Genomic DNA, 13,406 nt, shown 5'->3' with positions numbered 1-13,406 from the left:
TTCCGCTTCCTTCTCCACCCGGCGCCTTTCTTTCTCCGGCGCGGTGAACTCTATGATGGATGGGGGGCGCGCTTCGTCAGGGGGTGCGCTTCAGCAGGGGGCGCGCTGGCAATGGGGCGGCGCTGTGTGCTGTCGACTTCCGCCTCTCTATGGTGAAGCTGCCGGAGCGCCACTCTAGACGGTTCGGTGCGCTCTCCATGGCTCGGCGGCCCCGGGCCGGGCGGTTGGGCGGCGGCGGAGCGGCGCTGCCTCGCTGAGGAGCCGGCAAGAGGGAGGACGGGAGGGGCCCGGGACTCTCCACTATGGAGCCCGAGACGTTGGAGGCGCGCATCAGTGAGTGCGGCCCAGACTAACCTTCCCCTCTTCCTGACACGGCCCGGCCGCGCTGCCGGAGACTGAGTCGCCAGGGCTGCTGGGCGGGTGGGGCGGGAGATGGGGGTCGCAGGTTATTTAGCGGGGCACTAGGGCGTAAGGGAAGGGTGGGTGTTGAAGGGGGGTGTGAGAAGAGTCGGGGGGTCACACGTAGCGAAGTGTCAGGGCGGACGCGTGGAGAGGGCGGCCTCTGGGAAATGGGGTAGTTGGGGGCACACGTCAGGGGGAAGGTGGCCGTGGCCGCGGCTGTGGAAGCACCGGGGAGTTGCAGGCGAGACCTTGCAGCTGAGCGTGGGGCGGGGAGCGTGTTGGCGAACATCGTGCAGCGACGGTGGGTCATTGTGTACTGAAGGCAGGGAAACGGTGGGGGAGAGTTTGTGCACAGGGCTTATACGCGGTGGCACGAAGGGGTGCGAGTCTGGTTTTCCTTCCGTGTCAACCTCTGCTAATGCACCTGGTGGCGTTGGGCAGGGAGGAGGATGGAGCAGCCTTGTCCCTCACCTCTACAGGGTGGGAGCCTGGGAGATTTTTCTCATTGTCCCCTTCTCACACAGACAAAGCGACAAACCCCCTGAACAAGGACCTGGACTGGGATGGCATCAATGCTTTTTGTGAGCAGCTCAATAAGGAATTAGAGGGGTAAGTGCTTCATCCTTACCTTAGGCTGCTCTGGATCGTAGGCCTGGGTTATGATTCCCCACCTGGTGAAATCCAGGGGGGCTGTCCTAAGAGCTGAACAGACACAAAGTGCTTCCAAGTCAGGGTGAGTGGTGGGTTGTGGTCCACTAAGAGAAGATTTCTCCAGGGTTTTGAGGTATCTTGGTGCTTCATCAGTGCATTAAACTTGCAACACACTATTCAACCCTGGCTTCCTAGATAGAGCCACAGGTATCAAACTCTCCATCAATAACCAGCTAGCTTTTTTTTTTTTTTCCTTCCAGTCCTCCACTTGCTACCCGACTACTTGCCCACAAGATCCAGTCTCCACAGGAATGGGAAGCTATCCAGGCCCTCACGGTAAGGGCATTTGCAGGCTGGTGGAGTTAGATGGAGGACCAGGGAGTGAAGTTGCTCCAGTTTGACTGGAGGAGCATGGGAAGCTTTGAATTCCCACTGAGAGGCCCTTGGGTGGGAGAGAGACTGAAGGTGGTCCTACATGAGAGGTGACTGGTAGGAAAGGTCTTATTTCTATGAAGTATCATACCCAGTTGATAGAATCATAGAATCAGTCAGGGCTTGAAGGCACCACAAGGATCATCTAGTTCCAACCCCCCTGCCATGGGCAGGGACACCTCACACTAGATCAGGCTGGCCAGAGCCTCATCCAGCCTGGCCTTAAACACCTCCAGGGATGGGACCTCAACCACCTCCCTCGACAACCCATTCCAGGCTCTCACCACTCTCATGATGAAGAACTTCCTTACATCCAGCCTGAATCTTCCTACTTCCAGCTTTGTTCCATTCCCCCTAATCCTGTCACTACCTGATATCCTAAAAAGTCCCTCCCCAGCTTTCTTGTAGGCCCCCTTCAGATCTAATAGGAAGGTTTTCAGGTGGGTTTTTTTTTATGTGGTGAGCTTGGCACTACTGGGTTAATGGTTGGGCTCAATAATCTTGAAGTCTTTTCAAACCTAAGTGATTTTGTGATTCTTAATTGTGTTGTGGATCACACTGTGTGAAAACCCAGTATTTGTGAATCCTCTGAGGGTATCCCCTTCCATGGGCTGTTGAGCTACCCCTACAAAGACTGACCCCAAAGAGGAAAATCTTACTTTCTTTTGGAAGTGTGCTTGGCCTCCTGGGAAAGAAAGGAGATGTCTCTCCACACTGCTCTGAGGATAGGCATAGGCTCTGTGCGTGGTGAGGGGGGAGCAGGAGGGAGCTGGCTCTTGAACCTGCTGCTGACCCCATGCTCTGTCCCCAGGTGCTGGAGTCCTGCATGAAGAGCTGTGGCAAACGCTTCCATGATGAAGTGGGCAAGTTTCGCTTCCTTAATGAGCTCATCAAAGTGGTGTCACCCAAGGTGGGTCTCTGGACCAGAGCCTGATGGCAGGAGGACTTTGGGGAGAAGTGGTGGCTGAGCAAAAAGATCAGATCCTCGTTGGGATATGGGGAAACAGGACAGTGCTAGGAGGAGATTTAGTGCTTGCTCCCTGGTGAGTTTTTTTAGTGGGAAGGTGAGCTTTTACCCCTCTGCTCCAGGCTGATTCTTGATGCAGAAAGCTGAAGGACAGCTAGACATGATGCAACCAGCTCCTGTGAGACTGTGTGCGTGCCTGGAGTCACCTTCCCTGCATCTTTCTTGGGCTCCGTCTGTGCTACGTGCTCAGGAGCTTTCCCCAGCTTTGACATCATGACCATGTCTCTCTGGGGTGTCCCAGCCTTGTTGAGACACTCTCAAGAGAACAAGCCCAGGCCTGGTCAGTGGCTCTCTGGCAAGCCCATCTGAAGCACCAAGTCATTACCTTCTGCTCTGCTGATGCTGCTATTCCTGCAGAGCAACCTGTGCATGCCCTCCTGTTCAGTGAAGGCAGCTAAGACCAGCAAGCACAGAGTTAAGAGAACACAGACTGTATATGACTAAGGAAATCCTTCATCTGCCAGTCACAGCTTGTGATCTGTGGTGATAAATAGCCAGGGACAGTAGCATCCTCTAAACTCCTCTTCCTAGGTGCCTTAGAGAATTTTCTCTATCTTAAGCCTCTGGTGGCACATGCTTTCTTACTACCACCACTGCTCTCAGCAGACCCACAGGAGGAGGGTGAAAGATGATTGCTTGGCAAGAGGAGATATCTCACCACTGGATGCTGGTCATATGGGGCTCACCTAGCTCTGAAGGGTGCCAGATACTTGTGCTGGAGGGTGCCCTTAGGAGAGAGGGCTCAGCTGTGTTCCAGGGACTGTTACGCACAATCCTTCTTCTCCCAGCCCTACTGTCCCCTTGTTTCTGAGCAGCTTCTGTTAGCAGTACCCTGTCCTTCATAAGCCAACAGAGACCTATCTGAGCCTTCCCACCTGTGCCTGTCTGTTGCTGAGGGGCTGCTGGTGTAGCACTTCTCCCACCTCCTGTGTTTCTTAATGGTGGAAACCAAGGACAGCATAGGACATGTTGCAAAAGTCCTCGTGAGCTTTCCTGCTTGCTTGCTTCCTCTTTCCTCCTCCTTTTGCCATTGGGAACAGTCTGACTTCTGGGGGAGGGGAGGAGAGGAGCATGCAAGACTTGCAAGGTCTCGGATCAAGTTCAAGCCTCCTCTTCTCTCTTCCTCTAGTATCTTGGCAGCCGGACACCAGAAAAAGTGAAGTCAAAGATCCTGGAGCTGATGTACAGCTGGACATTAGGGCTGCCTCATGAGGTGAAGATCTCAGAAGCCTACCAGATGCTGAAGAAACAAGGTGAGAGGCAGTGTTATGGAAGAGGAAGGTGGATGGATGGTTTGATCTCCCTTATTTTTCATCTGGACAGAATCTGAAACAGATTTTCCCCTTTCTGGGCCTGGGCCCAGCACATCCATCCATCTGGCTCAGCACCAGGAGCAGGTGCCCTGGGGTTCCTAGCTGGTCAGAGGGAGCTGCTGGCTCTCTTGAGTTGTTTGATGGGTTGGAGAGGACATCTACTTTCTTGTGCAGGAGACAGGGCACTGGAAAGGTCTGGGGCTGAAGGGCTGTGAGTGTTTTGGCAGTTGATGCTGGGTGTTCCTGAGAGAGGGTAGTTGTGGAGAGTGGAGGGCAGCTCTTCCATGAAAACACAGTCCAGGATCGTGGGTAGCTGGAGCAAATCCACACACCCTTGGTACCAGCTGGGTTTGGTGGACCATTAGGGATGGCCTAAGGGGCAGTGCCATCCCCCTGTGGGTGAGTCCTGACCTGTCCATTGCTGTTTGCTGCAGGGATTGTGAAGTGTGACCCAAAACTGCCTGATGATGCTCCTTTACCACCACCTCCCCCTCGGCCCAAGAACATCATCTTTGATGATGAAGAGAAATCCAAGGTAAGGGCTCTCTGTGCAAGGAGAGGGACAGCAGGCAACATCTTCCTGCTCCATAATCTGTCCCACTCAGCTGCAGATCCACATGCTGTCCTTCAGAAAACTCATCACAGGAATGCTGAGGGCCCACTTCAAAGCCATGACAAAGGAAACAGCCAGAGGTGGGGCATGTGGGTCTGCGTGACCTTTGGAGCGCTTAGCTGCAAGATAGTGAAAAGGGTGAAGCACTGACTTAGGCCAGCAGGTTCTGAGGGATTTGCTCTGAGGCTTCAGGCTTCTGAGTTGTCTGGCCATGAGGTTTAAATCCCAGTCCCAGATGCTGCTGGTGTTATCTCTTCCCTGCCCCCAGCACTGCAATCTGCTTACTGCCCAACTAGTCACACTCTTGTGGACCCATCCTGTATTGCCTTTCTGTCAGAACTGTGTCACCACCCAGAAAAACCTCTGCATTACCAGTGCTGAGGCACTGAAGCAGGTACTGGGCTTCCCTGGCTGTAGCTGTGCAGCAGAAGTGTGATGCCAGTTTCCTGCAGGGGATGTGTTCTGCCTCCATGATGGATCACTGTGTGCAAATGAGGATTCATAGTTGGCCAGTGGGCCTGTTCACTGAGCCCATGCCAATCCCATGGCAATCTCTGCATAAACCAGGCCTTCTCTCCTTCTCAGTACTAGTGCTGCTGTGTTTCAGGGTCTCCACAGTATGTAAGGGGCAGGCAGAAGCAGGTTTTAAATGTAGGGGATCTTCAGAGAAAGACCCATCTTGCATAACCAGAACAACAGTGGGCAAAGAAGAACCAGCTGTACTTCTTCTCTTCCTGGTCTCTGATAGCCCACAAGCTCTCATGGCTGGGCTTTCAAACAGCTGGCATTGTCCACTGCCTCTGCCAGAAGAGGTTTGGGGCAGGGGCAGCCCTACTGGCTCTGGTGTTGCAGTTGAGTCCACCTGCCAGCTCTCAGCCTGGGCTCAGAGGTGCCTTCTCTTTTGCAGATACTGTCTCGTCTCCTGAAAAGTTCCCATCCTGAGGACCTCCGGGCTGCCAACAAGCTCATCAAGGAGATGGTTCAGGAGGTGTGGCTGGGGAAAAGGGGAGCTGAAGGATGATAGTCTGGGTGACAGTGATTGACACCATGGGAGCGGTGGCTCTCTGTCTTCACACAGACATACAGAGCTTCTGCTCAAAACTTTGCAGCAGCAATAGCTGCTAAAGAGTCCTGGTGGGATTTCTGCCATCCCTTGCCTACTTGGAGGGATGGCTCTGGGCGCTTTCTGTGGCCCAAGCCCTGCTGCAGCACTAGATCTGTAGCAATTCCATTCCTGTTTGGCAGGCACTGACCCAGAGATGATCTGTTTGGCTCTCTCCTGGAGTGGGAAGTGTTTTGAGGGCAGTGTTGTGCCTTAGTCAAAGGAGTTGTGTTGGCTGGCCTAGCCTTTCTCCTGTCCAAGTTTGCAGACCAAGAGCAGGGACATCCTTCCCCATGTGCTTCCCCTCCAGGACCAGAAGCGCATGGAGAAGATCTCCAAGAGGGTTAATGCCATTGAGGAGGTGAACAACAATGTGAGGCTGCTGACAGAGATGGTGACAAACTACAGCAAGGGGGAGACAACAGAAAGCAATGAGGACCTAATGAAGGTGAGGAAAGGCCATCCCAGCACCCTCTCTGAGCTTAGCAGGGCTGAGTGACCCTTTTCCTCCGAAGTCCCTCTTGCCTGTTTGCATCCCCAGCTGAGCATCCTGCTGCTGGCCTCAGCACCCCTTTCTCCTCTTCCCCCAGGAGCTCTATCAGCGCTGTGAGCGCATGAGGCCCATGCTCTTCCGACTTGCCAGTGACACAGAAGACAATGATGAAGCTCTGGGTAAGCATATCTGACCTTTCTCCTCCTGTCCCCTCCTCAATCATCTTCTTAGAGCCTGTCCTTCATCTGCCCACGGCATGGCATCTGTGGCCACTGCTCTGCTCGGGGTGGCTGCTAGCCGTGGGTTAGTCTATGGTTTGGCACTAAGTGAGAGCAGGTGGCAGCAGTTGCAGTGTGGCAGGGTTCCTCCACTGCCCTGCAGGAATGAGGCTTGAGCCTGTCCTGCTGAGACTGCCATGGAGGTGTCAGTGTGCCCTGGTGCAGTCTGCCACAACAACTGCCAAGATGCTGTGTGCAGGGGGCTGTTGTGAGCTCCTTGGGCCCCTTGCTTTCAAAGAATACAGCTGGGGTTTAAAAGTCACTTTCTTTGTTTCCTCACAATTTTCAAACTTCCCAACTATTGCCTTTCAGCTGAGATCCTGCAAGCCAATGACAATCTGACACAGGTGATCAATCTCTACAAGCAGCTTGTACGGGGAGAAGAGATCAATGGGGAGATGGTGGCTGGTCCCCTTCGAGGTGAGGACACTTGGGAAATGGGGACAGGAAGGTCAAGCAGAGGAACCCTATTGCTGGTTTCCTGCAATGTAAGAGAAAACTGAGAGAAGGGAAAGCTAAAGTCTGTAGGAGCTCATTGAGGGGCTGGTGAGATGAGGAAACAGTTTGTGGAGACAAATGATACATGAAGAGAGGGAATTGGGAGAGTAGAGGTGTGAAGAAGGATGGGAACTGGCCTCAGCACACTGGATAAGGACTGGGTAAGGTTTCTGTCTCAGTTTGTTACTTCTTTGCAGGGAGCACCTCAGCACTTCTGGATCTCTCAGGCCTGGATCTTCCAGCAGCAGGCCCTTCTTACCCAGCCTTGCCCACCCTTTCAGGTGGCTCAGCAGTCCCCATGCCTGACCAAGCTGGCTCTGTCTCCTTGCTGGATGATGAACTGATGTCTTTAGGTGAGAAATCCAGAGCAAAAGCTCTTCATACTCTCCTTGATTCACAACAGTGCATGGATGGTTCTCCTTATGACAGGAAAATGAATTAAGGGGAAGGTGAATAATGAAAGACCACAAGGTGTTCTTCACTTAGTGTGAGGAAGAAGGAGGGAAAGACCCTGCTATGATTCTCAGTTTGAGTCCTGTGGCGTTTCCAAGTCTAGTCAGAGAGAGCCTGCCCTCTGATTTGCTCTGGAAAAACTGACCTGGCAGGTAAATCAAGAGTGATGCAATGACCATCCCCAGATGGGATCACAAGGGTGGATCTCCCCCAGCTCCTCATGTTTGCTCCTTGCAGTTGAAGTCACAAGCTGATAACAGATGCATGGGATTTCTAGAACTCTTCACGTGGAAAGCTTCTGAGGTGCCAACCCTAGAAGGCTCTAGTGTCCTGCTTTTCCAACAAAGTATCCATTTCCTAACATAGGTGCTTTGAGTACAGCAGGGTGAAGCTTGTCAGCCCAGTATTCCCTCTCTGCCAGCTGCAGACTGCAAATGAGAATCTCTGGGCAGAGAAAAACTGTCACCCTTCCTGCTCTCCCTCATGGTGGTTCTGTCATGCTTCTTGGTCTTATTCGAACCCCACTTAATGGTCTTACCTTCTTGATACCTAAGCTTCATGTTTGCTTTTACCCCTGGCAGGCCTGAATGACCCAGCACCACATCCTGGCCAAGCTGGTGACAACAGTGTCTGGAACAGCTTCCAGGTAAGGTGCTGGGAGCCAAGGCAGAAGATGGGGAGGATGGTGAAAGCAACAAATGGCATAGGTGGGGTGACCTCCTCCCTGGTTGGTGCTGAATGTGACCCTGCTTAGGGAGCTCTCCTGTGCACTCTTTTTACAGTCATCGGACAGCAATGATCTCACTATCACCCCCATCACAGCAACACCACCAGTCAAAGCAGATGCTGGCACATCCTCCCCCAAACCTTCTCCTTCCACCAGTGGCTTGGATGACCTGGACCTCCTTGGCAAAACTCTGCTGCAACAGTCTTTGCCTCCAGAGTCTCAACAAATGCGATGGTAAGCAGGGGTAGTGCAGTACCTCAACTCTCCCAACGTTTCTATTTCAGGGGTTCTGGACATGACATTTCACTACCCTGTTCCACTCCTTGCTCTCTTTCTCTCTCTCTCCCTACAGGGAGAAGCAGCAGCCACCCCCACGGCTTACCCTGAGGGATCTGCAGAACAGGAGCAGCTCTGGCACCACAGTCAACAATCCTAGTGCTCTGCCTGTGCTGCAGAGCATTTCCCCCAACCCAGTGCTGAACTCAGAGCTCCCTGCCCCTGCTACACTTCCAAAAGCTGCCACCACAGCAGCAGGAAGTCCTGCAGTCCCACCACAGCCTCCTGCCACCACGCTGCCCCAGGAGATCTCGCTGGCCAATGTCACTGTGCCTCTGGAGTCAATCAAACCCAGTGAGCCGGGGTGAAAGAGGGGGGCAGGCTTGGGGGGAAACAAACCATGTGCAGGTGGAAGGGACAAATGGGAGGAAACTTCTTGCTTGTTGGATTTCGCCACCTGTATGGAGTTTGGGTGATGGGGAAAGGTTGCTGCAAGGCCAGTTTGCTCCTGCCTGACTGCTGCCTGTCCCTCCCTTCCCCACAGGCAGCATCCTTCCTGTGACAGTGTATGATGAACATGGCTTCCGTGTCCTCTTCCACTTTGCTAAGGATGCCCTGCCCGAGAGGCCGGACGTGCTGGTGGTGGTGATCTCCATGCTTAGCACGGCCCCGCAGCCCATCCGCAACATCGTCTTTCAGTCTGCCGTCCCCAAGGTGAGGCAGCTGCTGGGGCTCAGCTCCCCAGCCTGGGCCAAAGTGTGATTCTCCCTTTGCAAGAAACGCAGGGTTGTGGGGGGGGGGGGGTGTGAAGGTGCAGAGAGCTCTGTGGGGCTGAGGGTGAGTCGTGTTGCCTTTAGAAGAGTAGGAACCAGCACAATGGTTTACTCTTTGACTAGACAGTGGAAGCTCCCTGGATACTGCCAGGTTTCCCTCAGGAATGTGGGGTGCTCTTCTCTTTCCTTAGGTGATGAAGGTGAAGCTACAGCCTCCCTCAGGCACGGAGCTGCCAGCGTTCAACCCTATTGTCCACCCCAGTGCCATCACACAGGTCCTTCTGCTCGCTAACCCGCAGAAGGTAACAGCACCGTCTCTGGGGCTGGTTTTGCTGTGTGGGCAAGACAGGTTACCCTGTCCCTCTGCAGCTTCCTAGAGACCTGAAAGGTTTGTGCTTCATGACTTTTAACCTCCCACACCTTCTGACTACTTGTCCTTTCTCCCCTGTCTCCAGGAGAAAGTGAGGCTACGGTACAAGCTGACCTTCACCATGGGAGAGCAAACCTATAATGAAATGGGGGATGTGGACCAGTTCCCCCCACCAGAGTCCTGGGGAAATCTGTAGGGCTGCATGTTGCAGGCACTATAGTGCAGAGTCCTTGGGAAGCCAGCTCAGTGGGGCTGGAGCAGCCTGAAGAGGTGGGGAGGGCGGGTGGGGGGCTGCTGCTCACGGTCTAATCTCCAGATGGTCGGGCAAGGGCCAGAGGGAGCGTGCCTCAAGAAGGAGAGCAGAAATGCCAGGAGATGTTCATCCCACAAGACTAGGAATGGAATGTAAAGCTTTGTGTGGGTGAACAGTTGCTTTCCCTGCTCTTCAAAGGTGTTGCTCCCTCCCCAGTCTGTCCAGTTTCTCTTCTAACCCTGCTTTCCCCCTAGGTGCAGTGGGGAACAAGGATGGAGAGCTTTAACAGCCTCAGCCTGGGGCAAGGCCTAGCAAAGGAAGATCTTTTTCCTTGTCTGTCCCCTTCATGCCTCCCAGCCTTTCAGCTGCTTCATGTTCTGTGGTGCTCTCTCTTGTCCCCCTTGCCTCCTCATTGGAGCTGGGCCCCCGATGTTCCCCATCTAGTGAGACTGCATTGGAGCTGGTGTGGAATAAGCCTGGAGACTGGGTGTCCTTCTAGCACCAGAAAGGAGGCAGCTACCCTTGCTTTGGGAGGGCATCTGGGAGAGATATTCCCATATCCCACTCCTTCCAGCTGCCAGCAGAGCTGTTAGTGAGGGGTGGGACCTGGGATGGGAGCCTGGGGACTGGGAAGGTCTTGCTTTGTGATTTTTATGTCCCCTTCAGCTGGAGCCCCACAGCAAGAAAGCCCACATGCTTCTCATTTGCTTTATCTACCACAGCAAGCTTTGGGAACTGGCACTGGACTTGTTCTGTGCATCAGTTCTGAGAGGGACATGCTGGGGTTGGAGGGAATCGCCACGCAGCCTCTTGCCAGACAGGAGAGAAGCAGCACATGGTCTCCTTCCTTCCTGGCTGGGCTGGAGAGCTTGGTGGGGTGGTGGGCTCTCTCAGCTCTTCAGTGTCCTCCAGGTGGGGTGGGTGACAGGCTGGGAGTTGTGGAGAGGCTGCAGCCCAGCTCATCACCAGGGGGCACCACTGAACTCTGCACTGGGAGCCCAACTGCACTGGGTGGGTACCGGGGTGGGGGGGGCGGTACAGCTGTGCCTTGCGCACCTTTGCCCGCAGCCTGTGGGCACGCCTAGCTCCCTGCGGTGGGGAGGGGGCTTGTCCCACGGCTGCGTGATCACTGTGACATAAGAGTGAGGATCTGCAGGCATGGAGGAGACTGGAGGTGGCATGTCTCGAGCATTCCCCATCTCCATGGGACTTGCAACCATGGGAGCTGCTTTCTGCCCCAAGCTAGTTTTAAGAGGGCCTGATCTTAAAGGCAGGGGCAAGCTGCACCCCCCACCAGTTTGCCAGATGTAGAAAAAGGCTCAAGAATGATGTGGGGTGAGTGGGGTGCCTTGCGCTGGCTTGGGGACAGCAAAGGTGAGAGGTGTCAGTGAGAGGTGTCTCAGAGCAAGCAGTAGAGGAGAGGGGGAAGCAAGGTCTTTACGGTGGGGTTCTGCTATGTCTTACTTCCCTTTCTGGTCTCTCTTCAGGGTTTTGTATGGGTTTTTTCTTTGCAGATCTTGTTTGGTTCTTGAACAGACTTGTATATATTTTCAGTGCAAAATTCTGTAAATGGAAGAAAACAAAGATTTAGAATGAGACGCCCGGCGCGAAGAATCTGCTGTATTTATGGGAAATAAAGAATTCTTTCCTGATCCTCTGCCTCTGCCTTCGGAGCCAAGGAAAGCATTTTCCCCTCACCATTTGCAGCTCAAGTCCTTCCCCTGCAATCCTGTAACTCATCCCACAGACAGCCAAGACCTTGCTAGGAAGACTTCTCCTCCCCCATGAGCAAGGAGAGGGCATAGTGGAAGTCCCCCAGCTGCTCTCAATTCCTGTTTGAGAGCAGAGTCACTTCCAGGCTGTGCGCTGATTGTAGCCCACTTCCTCCCTCCCTGGGGAGAGGTTTTGGGCAGGGGTCGGTGTTTCAAGGAGCAAGGCATGAGCTCGGTTTATGCCCTGCAGGGCTGTTTGCAGCTTCACCACTGCCTTTAACGGCACTTCCTCCTCTTCCCCGGGGCTGCCTCGGAAGTGGCTCTGTGGGGCAGTTTTACTGCTGTATTGCAATGAGGGGAGTCTGTTCTGGCAAGCAGTAGCCCGAGGCTGAGAGCAGATCTCTGACTGCATGGGAGGAAAGGAACCACAGCTTGAATGTCAGTGAGGGGCTGGAGGTGATTTTCTGTGTCTGCAGCAGGTACTTAAAGTCCTTGCTGGCTTTCAGCAACTACGATGCCTGTTAGGAGTGCCCACAGGGCTCCTGGCTGTGGGATCAGATGTGCTTGGCCACAGGTTTAGAGCAGCCTGATGATTTGGGCAGGGAGAGCGGTGCTCCCTCACCCAGGCCACACTTGGAAACAGCTGCCAGCACCCCTCTCACTGGAGATTCATTCTCACTGGAGACTCACCCTCCCTTCCTGCTCCCCTCCCACCCTCTCCCTACCCCCCAAAAGGATCAGATACCAGCAGCCCCCAAATTATTGCTTCTCAGGCTTCAAGCCGCAGGTGGAGTGGCCCTTTCACCTCTTTTTTTCCGTTGCTACTTGTGTCATTTGCCTACAAGGTGACCACTTCCTGTCTGGGCTCAGGTGCTAGTTCCTTGGCCAGCCATGTAACCCAACCAACAACCACCTCCATTCTTAGTGCGGGAGGAGGAAAGTCCCAGCTGCAGGTAGCCAGAGATAAGGAAAGGCTGAAATCTCACACATCCAGGAGCAAAAGCGGTTGTGGGGCATTGTTTTTAGAAAGGGGGGGGATAAAAATGAGTTCTGGTGCAGCTCTGCAGAGAGCAGGCAGCAACCAAGCCTGAGAAGCAGGAGTTCGTGGTCCCTGTGCAACCGTGCACGCACTGCTGCTCTGCATTTGGCCCAGCCACCCCCCTCAGAGGAGCTCTGCCAGCAGTGAGGGAGCAGGGAGGAAGAGGCCCACCCCAGGGCACAGGGCAACGGCCCTTGGCCACAGCTTTGTGGTGGCTCTGGAGAGCCTCAGTGACAGTAGGGCAGGGAAAGTGGGGTGCAGGACGCAGGGATGGCTGTGCTGCCTGTCCTGCTTTTGTCATGACAAGAGGGATATGTTGCAGGGGGAAGAAGATGGAGCCGCACCCATGAGCCTGGAGTGGGAGCCAAGGGGTGTTGGCAGAGGCTGGGTGGCCAGGTAGAGCAGGATGTACATCAGCCATAGGCTGCCCAACAGCCCAGCTGCTGGTGGGCATGGCAAGGAGGGGAAAATACCAGCCCAGCTGAAACAGAGAGACAGAGCGTGGGCCCTTCGCTCAGGCTCAGCAGCGGCGTGTGCTTGTCTTGCCTTGTTACGTGTTTGCTGTAATAATATTTCCCCTTTAAGGCTGGGCTGAAGTTATTTATACTTGTGGGGTGGTGACAGGAACACAGAGCGGAGCAGGAGCCCTGAACTGCTCTTACCTGATCTGCAGCAGAGGGGAGGACAGGAGGAAGGAAGCTCAGAAAAGGAGAGGGAGCGTGTGAAAGAAGTCCAAGAGAGGGGAAGAGAAAGCAGAGAGGGCATCTCCAGGGGGGGCTGAGGGAGGGGACCAGCCAGGGTGACAGAAAAAGGGAGAACAAGGGAAGGAAGAAGGAGAGGAGTAAGGAGGGAGAGGTCCTCAGGGAAAAGCAAGGGGCAGATCAGCTCTGGGAAGCCGAGGGACCACCAGCATCCCATGCCAAGTGCCACCAAGGGGTGCTAAGCGGGCACAGCCAAGCGGAGCAGCTCTGGTGGCCTCTCCCCGGCTCTGAAG

At 54.3% G+C, this 13,406-nt stretch overlaps 1 protein-coding gene across 4 annotated transcripts; it reads left to right on the top strand.

Moving 5' to 3' along the window:
* Positions 1-1,336: 1,336 nt before the first annotated feature.
* GGA1 (golgi associated, gamma adaptin ear containing, ARF binding protein 1) lies at positions 1,337-9,654 on the top strand. Of its 4 annotated transcripts, XM_054387121.1 has the most exons (16): positions 1,337-1,389; positions 2,297-2,395; positions 3,642-3,765; positions 4,260-4,360; positions 5,346-5,426; positions 5,851-5,988; positions 6,131-6,212; positions 6,624-6,731; positions 7,007-7,162; positions 7,844-7,908; positions 8,045-8,223; positions 8,342-8,445; positions 8,521-8,619; positions 8,810-8,979; positions 9,230-9,340; positions 9,494-9,654. In XM_054387121.1, the coding sequence occupies exons 2-16, from the start codon at positions 2,312-2,314 to the stop codon at positions 9,602-9,604; spliced, it is 1,713 nt and encodes a 570-aa protein (XP_054243096.1). In that variant the 5' UTR covers positions 1,337-1,389; positions 2,297-2,311; the 3' UTR covers positions 9,605-9,654. The 4 variants fall into 4 exon arrangements, with proteins under 4 accessions (XP_054243096.1, XP_054243094.1, XP_054243097.1 ...); XM_054387119.1 differs by having other exon boundaries at positions 8,342-8,619; XM_054387120.1 differs by lacking the exon at positions 1,337-1,389 and having other exon boundaries at positions 2,282-2,395.
* The last annotated feature ends 3,752 nt before the right edge of the window (positions 9,655-13,406 follow it).

The sequence above is a fragment of the Indicator indicator genome, chromosome 14 (genome assembly GCF_027791375.1).
Source record: "Indicator indicator isolate 239-I01 chromosome 14, UM_Iind_1.1, whole genome shotgun sequence".
Classification (NCBI taxonomy): domain Eukaryota; kingdom Metazoa; phylum Chordata; class Aves; order Piciformes; family Indicatoridae; genus Indicator; species Indicator indicator.
This window is presented reverse-complemented; position numbering and strand designations above follow the sequence as displayed.